Source organism: Zalophus californianus, chromosome 12 (assembly GCF_009762305.2).
Source record: "Zalophus californianus isolate mZalCal1 chromosome 12, mZalCal1.pri.v2, whole genome shotgun sequence".
Taxonomy (NCBI): Eukaryota; Metazoa; Chordata; class Mammalia; order Carnivora; family Otariidae; genus Zalophus; species Zalophus californianus.
The window spans coordinates 77,340,681-77,360,707 of NC_045606.1; the positions used below are offsets into that span (position 1 = coordinate 77,340,681).

Consider the following 20,027-nt stretch of genomic DNA (forward strand, 5'->3'; position numbering starts at 1 on the left):
ATAGAAGAAAATGAAGCATACAAAAACACCCACTGATGGATTCACTATTAACAAGCGACAATCAACTAAACCAGAAGAAAGTACTATAAATCCTTCTCTGCAAATATAAAGAAACCATCACTTAATTCAATCCAACTTTAATTCGGTGCTAGTCAAATGGCAATGCACATGCATCAACTGAGTCAAGTTCGGGTGACTGTAATACTCATGCAAACTAGGGCTTTTCACAAAGACGAAGAAAAACAAAGGTCAGTGCAAGCAGATAGGTTTCAGTACATTTAGGCCCTATGATGGCTAAATTTTATGTGTCAACTTGACTGGGCCATGGAATACCCAGATATCTGCTTAACCGTTATTACGAGACTGTCTGTGAGGGTGTTTCTGGATGAGCCTAACATCTGAGTAAAGCAGGTGGCTCTCCCCAACAAAAATCCGCCTCATCCAATTGCAGGCCTGAACAGAACCAAAAAAATCTGAGTAAGGGAGAATTAGCTCTCTCTGCCCACACAGTCTTCCGCCTGGAACGTCATCTTCAGCTGCCTTGGAATCAGGACTGAAACTTCCAACGCGGGCTTTGTCGGTTCCGCGGCTGGAGGAAGATTCACTGGCTCCCCCAGCCGCCTGGGACTTCTCAGCCTCCACAACCACAGCAGCCAATTCCTCAGGATTATCGATCAATCTCCGGTATCTCATCTCCTCTCAGTGCAGTATCTCTAAAGAACCCAGCCTAATAACAGGCTTCCTCAAAATCAGAACGTAAGAGATTACATTTTCAGTCCTAGAGCAGTTAAAGAGGGAAATGAGCAAACACTGAAAACAAAACGACTCTACACCTAATGGTCATGAGGGTGAGTTACTCTCCCATAGTTTACAAACAGAAGTGTGGCGTTAAAAACAATTTGCAAAAGGGCCAGACGGTAAATATTTTAGGTTTTGTTGCCCATACATACAGTCCCCATGGCAACTACTCTGCTTGGCAGTTGTACCTGGAAAGCAGCCATAGACATACGTAAACAATGGGCCCAGCTGTGTTACAATAAAACTTTATGAACACTGAAATTTGGATTTCATAAAGTTTTCATGTTACCAAGTAATACTTTTCTTTTGACTTTTTTCCCAATCACTTAAAAACATAAAAACCTATCTTGGCTCAGGAGCCACAGTGACCCATGGGTCGTAATTTGACAACCTGAGACAGAAATCAAAAGTAAAATTTAAACTAAAAACAAACAAACAACAAAAAAAAAACTTTTAAAATAGACCATGCCCTAATATTTCAACATTTCTTGCAGGGTTATTTGCAGGACATAAGTTCCACAAGGCTTCTACTGGTCCTCTTGGAAGTACTGCCACAGATGTAGGACAGATGGAACAACCCTAAATTTTGTGTTCTGTATGCGTTCATCATACAGTTTCTTACTCCACTGGTCTCCATTGGAAGAAGCAGGTACTCCATGAGGAACAACATAATGGATCCTCTTGAAAAGGAAGGAAAAAAAAAATCCTTCCCTTCCCATAAATGAAGCAATCCATCTATAGCAAACACAGGTATAATCTAGACTTTGGAATGTTTTCCAAAGCAATCTGAGCAGGTATAAAGAAATGGATAAAAATTAATGTTAGGGTTAGATCTGTACTTCTGAAACAAATAACGCAACATATTTTAAGAAAAAAGAAAAAGAAGAAGATAGCAGGAGAGGAAGAATGAAGGGGAGTAAGTCAGAGGGGGAGACGAACCAGGAGAGATGATGGACTCTGAAAAACAAACTGAGGTTTCTGGAGGGGAGGAGGGTGGGGGGATGGGTTAGCCTGGTGATGGGTATTAAAGAGGGCACATTCTGCATGGAGCACTGGGTGTTATGAACAAACAATGAATCATGGAACAGTACACCAAAACAAATTATGTAATATATGGTGATTAACATAACAATAAAAAAATTAAAAAAAAATTAATGTTATTACAATCCATTTCATTAACTGTAAAATTATGTTGGTGAAGAAAACTGACACTACTGTTTTCTTTACATAGGTATTTAAAAGTGATTATTTTTGTGATAGGCTTAAAGCAGGTGGGTGTGTATCCGATGTTTGATCAACTTTTAAAATTGCAAATATTAAGCTTTCAAAAATCTTTACTTTAAAAAAAAAACCCACAAACTATCACTATAGTAGCTGCAGACTGCTATCAAGTACCCTGTCTCACCACACACTCACCTTGCCAGGCTAGATACATTTTTAAAATGACAGAATGCAGAGGAGTGAGAAGACTGCATTCATCTGAAAGCACCAGAACATTTAAAAACTGATTATGACATCTGAGCTGCTCTCATTGTGTTATGAATATTATGAATTTAATAGAATTTGGTGTTAACACTAAATGCTTAATAGAAAAAAATCCGATTACTAACTTCATAAAGTATTTCAGTACTAGTAGGCCACTCTGATTCTCAATCCTAGAAAATGCATCCATTTAAAAGAGTCTACCACTTCAACATACACACGTTACACACCTTTTTAAGAACCGGGTAGGTTTAACCTGGTAATAATTAAAGGAAAAAAATTTTTTTTCTTTGAGGGAAAGAGAGAGTGCATGCAAGCAGAGGTGGGGGTGAGGGGCAGAGGGAGAGAATCTTAAGCAGACTCCAAGCTCAGTGCAGAGCCCAATACAGGGCTCGATCTCACAACCCTGAGATCATGACCTGGCCGGAAATCAAGAGTCAGACACTTTTAATCGACTTGGCCACCCAGGCACCCCAAATGAAAAATTTTTTTTTTTGAAAATTTTTTTAAATAACTACCTAACAATTAGAAAAGTATCCCAGGTTTTTAAAGGACCAAACTAACCTTCTTTCGACTAGAAGAAAAAAGGAGCAAAAAATCAACATACTCCTGGGAATGGGGAGAGGAGATCTGTATGGATTCTATAATGTCAAGAATAACTATTTTTTTCAAATGATCACTGAAGAAAAACATGACTGTACCTATTCCTTCTGCAAAGCGGCTTTCAAAAATGTGAGACTGTAAAGCAACAGACCAAAACTTAAATAATGGCTCAAGAGTACCAATAAATCTTTCAGAAAAGAATTTTAATTTCCTATTGAAAACATTGGGAAGAGAGGGATATAATCTATGCCTAGATTTTTTACATTATCTGAACTACCATCAAATGGCTTTTCTTATTTTGTAATGCATCACATTCAAAATACATTAAAAAGCGGATTAGTAGCTAATTATGGCTAAAAATCAAAAAGATTTAAAAGCATACTATGAAAAAGCACAGATGAGCCAGAAAGTGTTTCTAACTCCCCTCCAGAATGCTAACCAATGCTTAATATGAAGCATACTGGGATTGTTCTGGGTGAATTTTGCTTTCCTCCATAGTCCACCATAAATTCCTACACCTTGTTTTTAGTTGGTTCTCCTGGCAGGGAATGGAGAGAGCAACCCTTTGAAAACGTCTACCTGATCTACAGCAGTTAGATAAAATGCCCTTCTTCTAAGAATGAAATATGACAATCAACCTGTCTTTCCATGTACAAAAGCAAAGGAGCCCTGCTAAGTAAAATCATGCCCGTGCCTCTCCTAGATCAACCTCACCCCAAAGACTCAGTGGAGGGAGAAGTAACCACACTTGGCAGATCACCCACACTACATCCTAAGAGAAAATGTATTTCAACATGATTCATCTCAAAGTTAAGGATTCCCTAGTCCAACTCCTTCAACCCATGTGAATTAGCTAGAGATCTAAAGTTCTTACCTCTTCAGGACTTTGAGGTATCAGATTTTGGAAATATTTCAGTTGATCAACAAGCTTTTTAACCACGTTTTCTGTAAATACTTCAGGTGATTAAAAACTAAATGGACATGTGTTCTGCTTCCCCTCCCAAATCTAACAGGGCTAGCCAACCTTTTCCTGACAAAAATATTTCATTTTCTAAGATGATACCACTGAAGGAAGCACCCTAAGTAGGTGGGGTTGCTCTTCGCTGAATTCTCATTAGTGGAGAAAGATTTGTTGGAACACACAGGCATTCTGTCATTCAGTACCTGATATGCCACAAAGGCACTTCTTCAGTTGGCAGCCAGAGTTCAGGTTTATTCAGAGACAAACTGCTGTTTACCCTGATTATTACCACTATATCCTGTAACTACTCAAGAGAGGACAGTAGATGGCTGGTATACATGCATATTATCAGCTCCTGGCATCAACAGGGACTCTCTAAAAGAAAAAGGGTGATAAGAAAGATAGAAATCAAATGGTCAAGCCACACATGATGTCAATGTGACATTACATTAGTATCTCAGTAATTACAAAATGGAAATCACTAAAGTACAAAGAAACTGGAAATAAGACTTTTGAACTGAACTATCAACACATAAATGACTAGAAATGGATAGGATGAAAATGATACGGGGCCAAACTGGAGTACATTACACCCTTCCATCCAGCTACCTTGCATTTTAAAACAAGTCATCAGTATAATCTTCATTACAAATAAATGTCAGGTAAGGACACCTTACATTAAATTGTATTGTAAACAAATACTTTACATGGTAAAAGATCTGAAGAAATGCTACACTGTAATTCTTGTATCTCATAGCTTCTATGACTCATAATCATTTACCTTAAGAGGGGCCTGTGGTTCCTGGGGCACCTGAGATGATTTTATTGATTGTAAGGTATACACTACTTCCCTCATCATAACATGTCTTAAACTGGGATGAGGTTTACAACCACATTTTTCCCCCATGGTAGTATATAAAATAATAGTGTACCTTACAAATATCTTGGATTTTGTAATCCAAGATTTTGTAAACCAGTATATCTGGTTCTTTGAAGCCCTAACTACAAATGTAACCCACAGCATGGACACCACGATTATTGGTGGGCTTTTTAAAATGCAAATTCCTGAGCCCAGAATCCCTAGGAGGATTAAAACTCCTGCATGTTTAATGAGCTCCCCAGGTGGTTCTCACTCTCACTCAGATCTGAGAACTTCAGATCTACAGTACAGCAATCCAAACACACAGAGAAGTTTAGAGATGGGGGGGCGGGGGCGGTGAGGCAGATCAAGGCCAAAAAAGCCCAAAGGTAAAACTCATAAAACAAGAATTTCATTATTTCCTTAACAATGAATGGAAATCAGCCTGACTCTGGGCCAGGTCTCCTGTTGGGGTGAGGAGGGAAAAGCGGGCAGTGAATAAATCTGGAGACAACATACTGAGGAACAGCGAAGAGAGAACTCTTGTTTGCAATGGTTAGTTACAACAGTATTGGATTCAAAATTACCCAAATGTTTTCTTGCAGTTTTTCCTCACCCACCAAAGCAGAATTTCGCTTAAAAAGTTATAATCCAGTGGAAGAAATCAAACGGTGATCAGATTTCTGTAAACGGGAGCACCAACATGCCAAAAACAGAAAATGACACCTAGTTTGGCCTGCTCCTTCCGAGTTCTACAACTGCGGGTTAAACAGCTGTAATGTAAACCACTTAATCCCACACTGTACCCTCCAGGAAAAGAGAGATGGACTGACAAAAATACCTATCATTGAGAACAAGGGCAAAAATAACACTAAATACATTTTAACTGTAAGAAGTTCCACATATGTAAAGAAGTGTCCAGTTCACAAATTGCAACAACAAAAAAAGATTAGAGAAAGGCACAAATTTCCATACAGTCTAACTACCTTCATCTCCTAAAACTATGTTACACTGTACCAGGCGAGAAGTTACAAGTTCCTACTCTGAGTGAATGTTTAAGAATACCCTACATAGCTACTCCACTAAAACTGTATTTTTTTTTAAGATTTTATTTATTCATTTGACAGAGAGAAACACAAGTGAGAGAGGGAACACAAGCAGAGAGAGTAGGAGAGGGAGAAGCAGGCTTCCGGCTGAGCAGGGAGCCCGATGCGGGGCTCGATCCCAGGACCCTGGGATCACCACCTGAGCTGAAGGCAGACGCTTAACGACTGAGCCACCCAGGCGCCCTAAAACTGTCTTTAAATAGTTTACAGAATTTAACGGACCCAGAGGGGACGTAATGCTGTCGGTCAAACCTTCCATGAGAAGAAATGGAGGAGCAGAGCCGTTGTCTGCCCTGGATGGCATGCCATTTCTACCACAAAAGCTGAATGAGGGTTAGCAGCCTTTTGCAAAGAACAGGTAGTAAGTAAAATTTTCTGAACCAAGGAAGAAATTTATCTTTGTTGATCACAGGTCCTTCAAAACACATTTAACGATCACTTAGCTGCAGATACTGAATGGTATTGATAGTATACCTGACACCATACTATGTCTTAAGTTGTGTAGAACTGAAGATCAAAATCCACTCAGGAACTGACTCACGGCTATAGATGTCCCTGTAACTTTTTCTCCCTAGCACACAAAAACTCACCAGGGGCCATCAATGGATGACTATAAACAAAATGTGGAATGCATCCATACATGGAATATCATTTAGTCATAAAGTCAATGAAGTACTCTTACATGCTATCCTACGGATGAACCTCTAAAACATCATGCTGAGTCAAAGAACTGAGACATAAGAGGTCACATCTTATAGAACGCCATCTATATAAAATATCCAGAACAGGTAAATCCACAGGGACAGAAAGCAGACTAACGGTTGCCTGGGGCTCAAGGGAAGAGGGGATGGGGAGTTAACTGTTTAATGGATATGAGGTTTCCGTCTGGAATGATGTTTTAGAACTAAACAGAGGTGATGCCTGCACACCACTGTGAATGTATTAAATGCCACTGAGTTGTACACTTTAACATAGTAAATTTTATGTTAAATGAATTTAATTTCCTAAAGAAAGAAATCAGAAAAAAACTCACCAGAGTAAAACTGGAAAAATCACAAAGAGTAGATGAAAAAATTAATTGGATTACAAATAAGGGAAATGTAAGTCATCTTAGAACAGCTTCAATCAAATGGAGGAGGCCAATGAAAAAGAGAATGAAAAGAACCGCAGTGGGGTAAGCGGTGGAGACTTAGGAGCACTGCAACACTTAATTTCCTCCTCTGAAAGTCAGCGGACTGTATTTTAGGAGCTCAATGAAAGTCACAAAACCTCTTAAAGTTTAAACATCTTAGGAATCTTGCTCAATCTCCCCAAATTAAGAAAATAAGGCCTTGCATGGAATTAAATAATTTGGTTAATGCCATTCATGAATCAACTAAATGCAGAACTATTGCTTAAAAGCCAGATATGTGATCCCAAAGACAGGAATCCTTGTGGACTAAGGACAAAACAAATGTTTGCTACTGTACTAAGCTCTGAGCTAGCTGCATTTTTGTGAGACCTAAGGTCAAAATTTGTTGGTTCTTGGGTCTTGCACCTTTCAGCTTTAAGAAATGGGCATAAAAATGAAAAAAAGAGAAAGACTCACTGCCTCAAAGAAAATAGCTTTGTGAAGGCCCAAGCTATCTTATTCACAGTGTCCATGATACCCCTAGTAACAGGCACATATGAGGTACTTCAATATTTTTAAATGAATATAAAAATTTTTGAAGGGCGCCTGGGTGGCTCAGTTGGTTAAGCGACTGCCTTCGGCTCAGGTCATGATCCTGGAGTCCCGGGATCGAGTCCCACATCGGGCTCCCTGCTCGGCGAGGAGCCTGCTTCTCCCTCTGACCCTCCCCCGTCTCATGTGCTCTCTCTGTCTGTCTCTCACTCTCTCAAAATAAAAATGAATAAATCTTTAAAAAAAAAATTTTTTTTGAACACTGACACCACTTAAGATCTAAAATATGTAGTAAAAAAAAAAAAAAAAAAGACTGATGACCCAAAACCGAGACTACCACTTTTTGCCACTCAACAATCTATTAGCCCTTTGTCCCTCTCTCCAATTACCTTCCCTCATTAATGTATCTTCATTAATTATGAAAGATTAATTACCAATGCTTAAGGTAGCAATCCAAATTTTGTAATTGTAATAAAATATCTATTAAGTTTATTTTGAAAGCCACTTTAACCCAGGGGTGCTCAGTCTTATTCTGATTCCCTTTTGAAACAAAAGTCCACTCCCATGGGGATTTTGGAGGGTCGCAGCCTGTGGCCTATGTCCTTTTTAAAAAGCCTCCTTTGTGTTTGATTCTGAGAGATCCCCTGGTTGAGAATCACTGCATCGGACTGTTTATTTCTCACTATCAAGAAATGCTAGTCTTCAGTGAGCTGAGAAAACATTACATGGAATTTGTGAAACAAAGCTTCTAACACCTGTAAGAAGAGGGGGGGGCTGTTGGTAACTTCAGTAAACAGCTAAAGAACTCAAGAGAGGGGCAGCCTTTAGAAAGAGGTACAATTGATGATATGAACAAAACTGATGCCGATTCTGCCAATTTCTTGTTGAAGAACATAAACTATTTATTTTCTAAGTTAAAATGGAGATCTCTTTGTACTCCATAACGCACTGTATGAATATCAGCAATGTTTCCAAAAACTTGGTAAATGTGACTGCATACCACTAACCCCACAAGGTAGTCAAGTGTCCAAGGGGTCTGGCATTTACTGTCATCTGGTACCCCTGTACCTTTACTTAACCTCTAAGAGAGTTCACATTTTCAACTGTAAAAATCAGAAAGACAGATAAAAGGACTTACTCTTTAGCTTGTGAGAAATAAAAGTGCATATGAAAGCATACAGCACAGTGCCCAGTAAGCAATCTAAAATTACCTAGTATCACATCTTGTTATCTATATGTTTCCGACTAAAGAAAATAAAAACAAAGGTTCTGTCGATTAGACAGCAGCTCTCTATTATATGAAACTTAAAGTAGGGTGGAAGGAGAAGATGATGAAACAGAGGGGAGATCTCAACCTCAAATCATCAATTTGTCATTGTATTATTTAGATCTAGGGTCACTAACCATGGTACACACTAGAGAATTTTGAGGACGGTAGCAAGAAAATGGGGAAGAAAAAGAAAGAAGGAACAGCACATTCATCAATGACGCCCAGAATCAATGAGCTGGATGAATTTTAAAACTGAGAAGTACCTCCAGTTTAGGAGACGCTAAAACTTTACAAGTGAGCCCAGACGGCCCTCCACAGAGTACAAATGCAACATCCAGTTCCACCCTCGCCTCGTCAGAGCACTGGGCCCGGGTTTCCGACGGCAAGCCGGGGCCCCAGCGAGGCACGCATCCCGGCCGAGGCACCGAGCCGAGCGCCAGGTGCAGGCGCCGCCCCGCCCTCCGCGGACTCGGGCCGGGAGACGCCGAGCAGGAGAAGCACCGCCGAGGCGGCGGCCCGAACCCCGGCCAACCGTGCTCCGGGGGCCCCGGTCCTGCCCGCTCTCGCCCCTCCGCCCCTCCCCCGCAGGATGCGCCACGACGACCCGGGCGCGCCCCGGGGCCCGCCCCCAGCCGGCGGGGGCCGCGTGAGCGGAGGATGAAGGTGAAGGTGGGTGCCCCACTTCCCCTGGACGCCCACCATCCCTCCCCGCCCTCCGCCGCGGCTCCCTCCGCCTCCCCGTCCGTCTCACCGGCCTCGCGCCTGCCTTCCGGCCTCTCAGCGGTCAGTCCTGCCGGGGGCCGACGGCACCCACCGCCACCGCCGCCGCCGCCGCCGCCGCCTCCCGCTCCCTCCCCCGCTTCCTCCCCCGCTTCCTCCCGGGCTCCTCCGGCTTCCCCTCACCCCCGAAAGTGGCCAGGAGGAAGCCAACTCACTCGCTGCCGGGCCTCCTCCCCGCTTCCCCGCCGCGACCAATGGGCCCCCGCCACCGGGAAGCCGCGCCCGCCCCCTGGCGGTGGAGGACCGAGCGGGCGCCCGGCCGGCGGGCGGGAAGGGCCGGCGAGCCGAGGGAGAGGTGGGCCCCAGTAGCCCCCGCCCGGCGCCGCGCTATCTGGACTTGCCACGTGGGTGCGGCAGCAGCGGTGCTTGGCGGCGGCTGGCAGCGGCTAGCACCCGGGAGTGGGAAAAAGGTGTCGCGCCCCCCTTCCCCTCATTCACACACTTTCATAATCCTGACCTTAAAGGAATTTAAGATAACCAGCCCCATTCTAGAATCGGTTTTATGAGACAGTCTCAATCAACCTAGGATCTTAGGCAATTACCGTTTGACTCCTTAAAAGCTAGCTAACATTGTGAAAATGCTACCTGCCTGAAACACTGGATCTCTGATAACCTTAAACGTTTGGCCCGAGGGAAAAATACGTGTATTTGCACGTCGTTTTTGTTTAAATTATTTAGCAACACAGCAGTTAGAAATGTTCTTCTCCTCTACACACGTTTTTCCTACAATTGGATTGATAATTGGGAAGTCAATCCAAATTCCATTATTTGAAAGCTGACCCGACAACACAAAATTGTTTCACAGTTCATATCCACATCCCAGAACAATTAATAACTGTTAAATATTAAGTAGAATGTCAGGACAATACATGGTTGGAGAAATTAAATTGCATTAAAAAAATAATAGGGTTTCACCATAGTTAAGTATTCTACCCAGCCTTAGCTTTTCTCCAAAAATATAAAACGCAGAACCTAAATAATAGCTGTGAATTCTGCAGTTTGTATTCCATGGGAGAAAGCAAGAAATGCATTCTGAGAGCCTTCTTTGTGCCCAGTACTTTGCTGGACCTTTGCTGGCCTTTGGGTATGTGTTCTCATTTAATGCTCACAACTTAGTCAAAATAGATATTATTTGCCTATTACTTTTAACAAATCAAAAAATCAAGACTCCAAAACTGAGTTTAAATAACTTGCTCAAAAATACAATATAGTAAAGCTGTGAAGTTGGAATTCCAGCCGAGGTCCATCTAGCTTCAAACAAATGAGGCACTTTGTTTCTTTTACTTTTTTTTCTTTTTTAAAGATTTATTTATTTGAGAGAGAGAGAGTAGGCAGAGGGGCAGAGGAAGAGGGAGAGAGAATCCTCAAGCAGACTCCCAGCTGAGTAGGGAGCCTGAATGGGGGCTCAATCCCAGGACCCTGAGATCACAACCTGAGCCGAAATTGAGAGTCAGATGCTTAACTGACTGAGCCACCCAGGCACCCCAAGGCACTTTGTTTCTTAGGGTGCATAAAACCACAATATTTACTCTACATGTATTTCCCCTAGTTCCCCCTATCTCACTGAAAGAATTTATGAAGCCTCTCAAATAGGGTGGTGAGGCCATATTTATGAAATGGCTTTCTGATTCATTGAATTGGCCTGTATAGAAACGACATATGCCATATTCTTATAGCACCACACTTGAAACAATTCGTGATCTGAAAATGTGTTTAATATGCTATGTGCCAATGGCACATAATGAAATTAATAATAGTGGGGCACAACCAACATTTTGTTGTTTTCAAATCACTTAAATAGAGTAGGGCAAAAGCTTCAGAGTTCATAGCACAACGTGAGGATAAGTATTGTTTCATGAAATATTTGTACAGTGTTAAGTGTGAGTGAGTGTCTGGGTTACAGTGTCCTGTGTTACAATGTAAATTATATTTCTTCATAGGACTGCAGTGTTTGAAAGTTGGTAAGTGCTTTCTTTAGAACACCTGGTAAGCAACCAGTAGTTTTGCCTACCTTTTTGCTTGGTAAGAGGTGGAGGAGGCAGAGAAATTCATCAAGATTAATGATTAACTTTAATGAGACTATAGAGAACAGAGACTTTGCAACTCCAGGAGGTTTAATCCAAACAGGTGTTGCTATGTTACATGATAATAAGCATTAATAATTTGTATTTTTACAACAAATATTTATTACGTATTTGCTGTGTGCCGGGCTCCTTGCAAAGTAATTTAGCTATATTAACTCATTTAATCCTCACAACAATCTATAAATACAGAGGAGAAAATGTGAGAGAGAAAGGGAAAATTGCCCAAGATCCTATTCCTAGTACCTGGAAGCGCCAAGATTCAAACCCAGATGGTCAACCTCAAAGCCCATCACGCCATGTGTATACTTGAAAAGAAAAGTTCATTTTCTCTTTGATGGTTGCAAAGATTTATACAGAACTCTAACATACTACACTATTTCCCATATAAGGATTACATAATATTGTTAAATATAAAACTTGATGAAAAGCCTCAGAATTTTAACTGGACCCATTCTCAAGCAAAATATTCCATTTGGCATCAGTTTCCCATACTTGCACTAGTAGATTGTCTGCAAGTATGGTTACCAACAATTCCTCCAATCCCTGCAAATTCATGTCACTTTTACCATCAAGGGGTAGGATCTGTATTCCCTGCTCTTGAAAATAGGCTGGCCCTGGGACATTTTTTGATCCACAAAATGCCCTGGAAGTGATGTTGTGTGATTTCTGAGCCTTGAAGCTTCCATTTTCACTGACTTGGGATCAAATCAACATATAAAGAAACTTGGACGATGCTGCTAGATGAGGAGAAACTACACAGAGAGGAACCAAGACCTAGTTAGGTTCAAACCATCCCAGAAACCCTACCTGAGTTCCCAGGTGTTTGAGTGAAGTCCCTTTACACGTTCCAGCCCCAGCTAAGGCTCCGAGCCGAATGTATCACATGAGTGACCCAGACAGTACCACCTGGGAGCCTCCTAGTTAAAACCAGCCAGCCCTACAGAATCCTGAGAAATAATTGTTTGTTATCATTTTAAGTTGCTAAATTTTGTGGTAGTTTTTTACATAGCAATAGATAACTGAAACACGGAAAGAAAAGTTTGTTTATTAAAAAAAAAAAAAGCTGCCAGTTTTGGGAGTAAGGTTACTTTAAAATATTAAAGCATGTTTATATTGGATCATAAAGTCAATCCCATAGAGATACGGCCAGAAACTTGCCTAGCTTTCTGAAAATATCAGGGAAAAAAAGAAGCAAGGGTAGAATAATAAAAACAAAAGTAGAAGTGTCAAATCGGATACCTATACTGGGTAAAACACCACCCCCAGGTGTGATTTAAAAAGTGTTGCTCAGAATGTTCTCAGCAGTGTGCATTCGGAACTCTCAAACGTCATCCAGCCTGTTGGTATAGGTCTCAGGACACTAATGTGACTCCTCTCATCCCACCAACTCCTTTCCTGACAAGCCAGACCAGTCATCAGTTGAACCAAGTTGAGTCTAGGTGTCTACATCAACTCCAAATTTCCCAAATTCTCTTTTTTCACAGCCTTTGTTGGCCCAGTGAGCTAGCTGGACCTTCGCTAAATGCCTCACCCAACTTTCCCTCCTTTCCTCTCACCCTGTGTTTTTGCCAAGGTAGGCTCCATCCCAGGTCCAAGTTCCCAGGCTTATCCCCACTCTTACTGTCTTTTATGTTGGGTCCCTAACACTTCTCTTACTTCACCGGTATTTGTTACGAGAAGTGTAATAGATCACCAAAGAAAGACCTGGTGATGACTCAGTTGAGTACCTGAACTCATAACTCAATTATGCAATAAAGGTTTTCTTCTGAGTATCCCTGAGACTATCATATAATCATTTTTGTATCTAAAGAGTAGACTGCACAAGGATATTGTGTGCAGGGGTACATCAGTGAAAGAGAAGTCTAAGACTTATGGTGAAGGACTAGGTCTGTGGAGGAAAAAATCCTCCACATTCCCTTTAGTACTAGCAGCCCCCAAATCAAGCTTTGGAACCAGTTAGGGGTTCTCAGCTTGGGGGTCACCATGACCCACTTTAACATGCTCTTTTTTGGTTCAGCTAAAACATAACCTTTTTTATTTGCTAATAGTTTTATTTCTCAATTTCTAGAAACCTGTAAGGGCAAAATAGTAAAGTTTAAAAAAAGCTGGAATACCCACAGATTTCACAGCACATTTGATACATTTACCATTTTAACACACATTTTTACCATTTTAATCATTTTTTGAGGGCACAGTCCAGTGGTATTAAGTACATTCACATTTTTGTGTGACCAGCACTACCATCCATCTCCAGAACTCTTTTCATCTTGAAAAACTTAAGCTCTGTACATATTAAACTATAATTCCCAATTCCATGGTCCCTCCAGACCATGACATCTACCATTTTACTTTCTCTTACTATGAATTTGACTTTAGATACCTCATATGAGCTAAATAGTATAGTTTTAAAAGCTGGAAACACTCATAGATTTCATGACACCATATTTGATACATAAGCAATACACTCTATACAAAATAAAAGGGTTTTTTAAATTATAAAACATATGTTAGATACAATGAATCCTATTATCACACATGTATCTGCATAAAGAAAGACTCTAGTTTTCCATCTATTACTACTTTTCTACCAACATACCAAAAAATTTCTAGATACATAAAAAATTTGGATTTTTAAAATATCTTTTTGATTCTACTTCCCTGGGAGATTCTGGTTTGGAGTAGATCTTTTTTTTAATTTTATTTTATTATGTTATGTTAATCACCATACATTACATCATTAGATTTTGACTGTAGTGTTCCATGATTCATTGTTTGTGCATAACACCCAGTGCTCCATTCAGTATGTGCCCTCCTTAATACCCATCACCAAGGCAACCATCCCCATCCACCACCCCTCCCTCTAGAACCCTCAGTTTGTTTCTCAGAGTCCATAGTCTCTCATGGTTCCTCTCCCCCTCGATATCCGCCCCCTTCATTTTTCCCTTCCTACTATCTTCTTTTTTTTTTAAACATATAATGTATTATTTGTTTCAGAGGTACAGATCTGTGATTCATCATTCTTACACAATTCACAGCGCTCACCATAGCACATACCCTCCCCAGTGTCTATCACTCGGCCACCCCATCCCTCCGACCCCCCAGCACTCCCAGCAACCCTCTTAGATCTTTCAGTGTGGCAAAATTTGCATTTTTTGTCTTGGTGATAAACCACATTAAATAATATACTGAATATGGTAACCCCCATCCAAATATGTATTAGAATCATGACTACAAAGTAACTTCCCTTTTCCTGAAACTATGTATAAGTGTGGTATTATAAACAATTATTAAGGATTACTGGTGGTTTCTTCAGAAGAATAGTTTATTATTCTGTCTTATAAAATATTACCCTCCTAGAAAAATTCTGACTCAGCACCGGAATCTAAAAACTACTTTTTGAAGTCTCATATGCAGTGTTACCTGTTTGTATGCCAAGCAAAGATGAAGAACCATGGATCAGCCTAAATACACACACACACACACACACACACACACACACACACATCCCTTGCAGATGCAAAATATACACATAGTCCATAAGGTACTTAAATATATAGGTTTATCAGACCTTGGGAGCAAATACTTTCTTTTTTTACTGTCAGAGAGCGAATAGGAAAATGTGACTACACCCCCTTGACAGTCATAGAATTCTAAGTAAATGAATGAATAAGCCTCACATTAAGTCATCCAAAAACACTTCTTTCCACATCCCATAAAAAAAAAAAAAAGAAGTCCACCAGAAACCCTCTGAGAAGAAGCAACTGAGGAAATATGGAGCAAAGTTTGTGTTCCCTAAATATAATCGCTTCAGTCTGTAACCTCAACCTCTTGATTAAGACTGACTATGGGGACCCTTCAGTCTAAGCACAAAAGGATTCACTGTGACTGGTGTTTTTATTAAACCTTAAGATCTCTAGTTATATCAAACTGAAATGCATTGTTTGCTTTGAAAAGCAAGCCACTGGACTATGAGTAACGAAATGTTCTTAGTATTGTGTTAAGATCTGTTCTCTAGTGGATTTCATGGTCACTAGAGGTAATTCAGCCAACACACCAAGAGGCCCAATGGTTGCAGCAGGTCTAAGAAATATAGAAGTAGCCAAACAAAGGAAAACAAAACAAAACCTATTCCATGCACTATTGCCTTCTGCATAAAAATCCCAGACCAGGGCCATAGACTGTTAAGTCTTACAAGGCTCTATGATTTCCCCAAGCTTGTATGTGCAAAATGCTTTTCCCTGACATAGCTGCAGCCTGAACGGGGAACTGCAATTAGCCTGCCTATCCAAATTTGTTTCCTTAATCGTATTTTCCATGTTAGGCCAATTTCTACCGCAGTTTCTTCACTCCTACCCCAGCCCTCCAAAAGATACCACATCTGAGCTATTCTGAGTTTGTGCCCTGATTCAATTTGAAAGGGTATTTATGTGACCCTAAACTGCTCATTTTTTGCACTTTTATTTTGAATGTTTCTTGTCAAATGGCTGTGGCCTCACTGAGGTTTGGGACATATTTTTAAGTGTAATTTATTTACCCAAAGAAGTTCTGTTCAAATAGAGCATCTGGTATTTTGTAGAGTTCTATCCAATAGTCAAATTTTCCATCTCTATTCAGGAAGCCAAAGCCTGGGAAATTGCCTCACTTCACTTTAAAAAACCAAGAGTGGGAAATTTAACCTTCAGTTGCTATAGATTCCAAATAATGTCACCTTCCCAAATTCCCCTTCTCTTCAATCTCACCAGACAGCCCTCCCGATGCCATCAATGTTTAAGTCCTGAGATGGGAGGAGTAGGGGCTGGATTTGGAAGTCAGAGAGATGAATTTTTAGATCTGGCTCTATCTATTACTAGCTTGCTAAGTGACCTCAGGCAAGTTTTTTAGTCTTTCCAAGCCGGTTTCCTCCCTGTAATCAGAACAATAACAATTCCCTCACAGAGTTTTGGGCTTTTTCTTTAGTAGTGGCGAACGTTTAGTATAATTTTAAGAATAGAGATGAAACTCATTTGCCATACATGGTCCCAGAGAATTCTTCAGTGCCCTCGCTCACTTCCCCCTTGCTCTGCCCACAAAACTTGGGTGAGGTATTTGCTTGTTTGGTTATTTTCTGTGCCAGCCATGACACTCAGCCTGTGCTGTTACAGGAGTGGACACCTCATGCCTCCCCTGCTCCTTGCCACCACCCAGCCCAGGAGAACAGTCCTCTCCTCCTGCCAGTGGTATACCCCCTAGGGGTTCAGGTTCCTCCCTAGTCCATTTCCCCTCTTCCAGAAATCCAGAGCCCAGACAGTTTATCAAAAACCGTCTGTATCTTTTCTTAACCTAAAGCTGCTTACTCTCAAAGCCTTAACTCCAAATCCTCTGACAGTTTCTCACAGTTCCCTGAATGGAGACAGAACATTAACATACTTCTTATGTGATCACCATTGTATCTCCTCAACAATCCCAGCCCCCTTGTTTTTTGTTTGTTTGTTGTTGGTGTTCAATTATATCCCATCTCTCTCAGAGCCTCTCATACATGGTGGTCATTTTGCCCACCTTAACATGTAATTACATTTATAGGCTTCTCACTTGGCATCTTAGTGCATTTCCTCAGGCAGAGATTGGGGATTCCCAGCATCAGAATAGTGCCAGGCACAAAAAAGATTTCCCCAAATGTTTACTGAATGAAAAATTTAACTGCTCTATAGGATGCGACCTGAGTCTTCTGACAATATTTACATGAATTTCACTTTGAGGAGAATGCACAGCCCCTGGCAACCATACCTGTTATTCATCTCTGTAATTTTGTCATTTCAAGAATGTTATAGAAATGAAATCAATGGTATATAACCTTTGGGGATTGGCTTTTCCACACAGCATAATTCCCTTGAGATTCGCCAAGTTGTTACCCTCGAGGACAAGGCTGGGGATGGGCACAGAGGACATGAATGTGGTTGTAAAAGGCAACACGAAGGATCACTGTGACAGTAGAATAGTTCTGTATTTTTTAAAGATTTTTTATTTATTTTTGACAGAGAGAGAGATAGCGAGAGAGGGAACACAAGCAGGGGGAGCGGGAGAGGGAGAAGCAGGCTCCCCGATGAGCATGGAGCCCGACATGGGGCTCGATCCCAGGACCCTGGGACCATGACCTGAGCCGAAGGCAGACGCTTAACGGCTGAGCCGCCCAGGCACCCCGAGGTCTGTATTTTGGCTGTGATGATACATGTGATACAGGAACCAACACAGGCAGGTGATCAAATTATGTAAACTAAATACACCACATGCAAGTGAGTACAATTAAACTTGGAGAAATTGGAATAAGATTGTTGAATTGTATCTATGTGAGTATCCTCGTTGTGACAATGGCACTGTAGTTTTGTAAGATGTTACCACTTGAAGAAACCTGGTAAAAGGTGTATCGGATCTCCCTGTTATTTCTTTACTACTGCAAGTGAATCTACAATGATCTCAAAATAAATGTTTTAAGAATATACATGAGGCATTTTTGACTATTAGAGTAAGACAGCATTCTTGAAGAATCATGTAAATTGAATGTCAGTTTTTGAAAGAGCTTGAGGAATTTTGCACCTGCTGTTTTAAAGAATTCAAATAGTACATTTTCTGCAAGGAGCCTGGGGCAACTGTCTCTTTAGCTTCTAAGATAAAAATATTTCTACCTATTATATACACATGTGATGGGAGACTAATTTCTACAAGTAGCCCAAGAAAATGATGGATATATTAGTTTCCTAGTGCTGGCCATAACACATTACCACAGCGCAGATTGCTGAAACAACAGAAATTTATTCTCTCACAGTTCTAGAGCCAGAATTCTGCAAGCAAGGTGTTGAAGGAGTCATGATCCTTTTGGAGGCTCTAGGGGAGAATTCTCCCTTTCCTCTTCCAGCTTCTGGTACACCTAGGCATTCCCTGGCTTGTGGATGCGTCACTTCAATCAATGCCTCTGTCTTCACTGGTCCATTTCTTCGTCTCTCTGTGTCTTCTCCTCTTCTGTGTCTTAGATGGACACTTGTCATTGGATTTGGGCCCCAATGGATAAACCAGTATGATCGCATCTCAAGATCCTTAATTATGTCTACAAAGACCTTTTTCCAAAAAGTTCACCCTTCATAAGTTCCAGAAGTTAGGGCATGGGCACATCTTTTCTGGGGTACCGTTCAACCTACTACAATGAGCAACAATCAATTTATTCATTCATTCTTTCAAGAAAGATTCCTTGAGCTCCTAATAGGAACATAATAGCATGCTAAGAAAGAGGATCCATGCACCATGGCATCTATGAATACCTTGTAATCACATTGTGGAGAAAACACATGCCAAAGCTTAATGACAGTAGACACAAGGAATGCCTTATTAACCTTAAAAATAAAACTGCTAGTTATTTAACTGTCAAAATGAGTTTATTCAGGAATAGCAGAGAACTGAAATCCCGGACAAGCAAGCTATGGCAATAGCATAGGCGCCTCCTTTGAACAAAGGAGAGGAACACTCTTTTATAGAGGAAAGGGGGGAGTTGGGAGGGCTGTTATAAACAAAAAGCCCAGGGGCTTCTGGGTGGCTCAGTCGGGTAAGCCTCTGCCTTTGGATCTCGGCCCCCCTGTTGGGGCTCCCTGCTCAGTGGGGAGTCTGCTTCTCTTGTCCCTCTCCCTCTGCCCCCTGGCCCCCACCCTGTGCTCTCTCTCCCTCTCTCAAATAAATAAAATCTTAAAAAACAAAACAAACAAAAATGTCCATTGGCGTAAACTAGGAGTTCAAAGTACGTGGCTCTTCATTAGCTGAGATGTGGCAGTGTCTCATTGACTAAGCTGTTCGGGCATGGAGGAAAGTTTTTCTTCCCCCTATTGACAACGGTAGTATCCGTGCTCAAGGTGTGTCTCTTTCCTACCAGGTCTGCAATTGTCAAGGAGGTTAGGGCATGAAAGCACCCCTCTGCTGGCCTTCTGACTTCATGCTAAAGGGGTTTCCTTTTGTTTTCAAAGCATCATACAAATGAGGGCAGGGGTCAAGTGCAGGAGATTCCAGGTCCATTGTAAACTGGCTTTAGGTAGCTTTGTCCTTGGACTTATGAAGGAAACAGAGCTTGAGATGGGCATTAAAGGGTTGTGCATTGCTTTTCAGGCTTGAGGAATAATGTGGGCAAAATGATGTGGTGGAAATAACCACTGTACCCAAATGTAAGTATGCAGGAAAGAGAACTGACTAGGACAAATGGCTGATATTGAGATAAATGACATGAAAATTTACATTAAGACTAGAGCCCTAATGTAATTAAGGAAGCTGAAGGTAAAAGAGAATGGAATGTTTCTTAACGGAGGGTGGCACTAATTGTTTGTATTTGCAGGACTCATGACAGGGAAGTGCCCAAGAGGAGAGATCGGCTCAGAAGCTCTGGCATAGAGCTGGTGAAAAGGAATTAAG

At 41.1% G+C, this 20,027-nt stretch overlaps 2 protein-coding genes across 4 annotated transcripts in view; one reads left to right on the forward strand and one right to left on the reverse strand.

Moving 5' to 3' along the window:
• FAM3C (FAM3 metabolism regulating signaling molecule C) overlaps nucleotides 1-9,737 on the reverse strand; it is a 54,100-nt gene extending 44,363 nt beyond the window's left edge. The window contains exons 1-2 of one of the 3 annotated variants that reach the window (XM_027574334.2): nucleotides 9,494-9,635; nucleotides 4,048-4,219 (exon numbers count right to left, since the gene is read on the reverse strand). The gene's annotated coding sequence lies outside the window, so the exon portion shown is untranslated. Of the gene's footprint in view, nucleotides 1-4,047; nucleotides 4,220-9,493; nucleotides 9,646-9,677 lie in introns of those variants that run through there. The other 2 variants (XM_027574333.2, XM_027574332.2) reach the window with 2 other exon arrangements.
• Nucleotides 5,423-20,027, forward strand: part of LOC113911053 (translation initiation factor IF-2-like) — a 32,242-nt gene continuing 17,637 nt past the window's right edge. Inside the window, exons 1-2 of the mRNA XM_027573252.2 lie at nucleotides 5,423-5,478; nucleotides 9,003-9,411. Coding sequence (XP_027429053.2) covers nucleotides 5,423-5,478; nucleotides 9,003-9,411 — 465 coding nt within the window. The remainder of the gene's footprint in view (nucleotides 5,479-9,002; nucleotides 9,412-20,027) is intronic.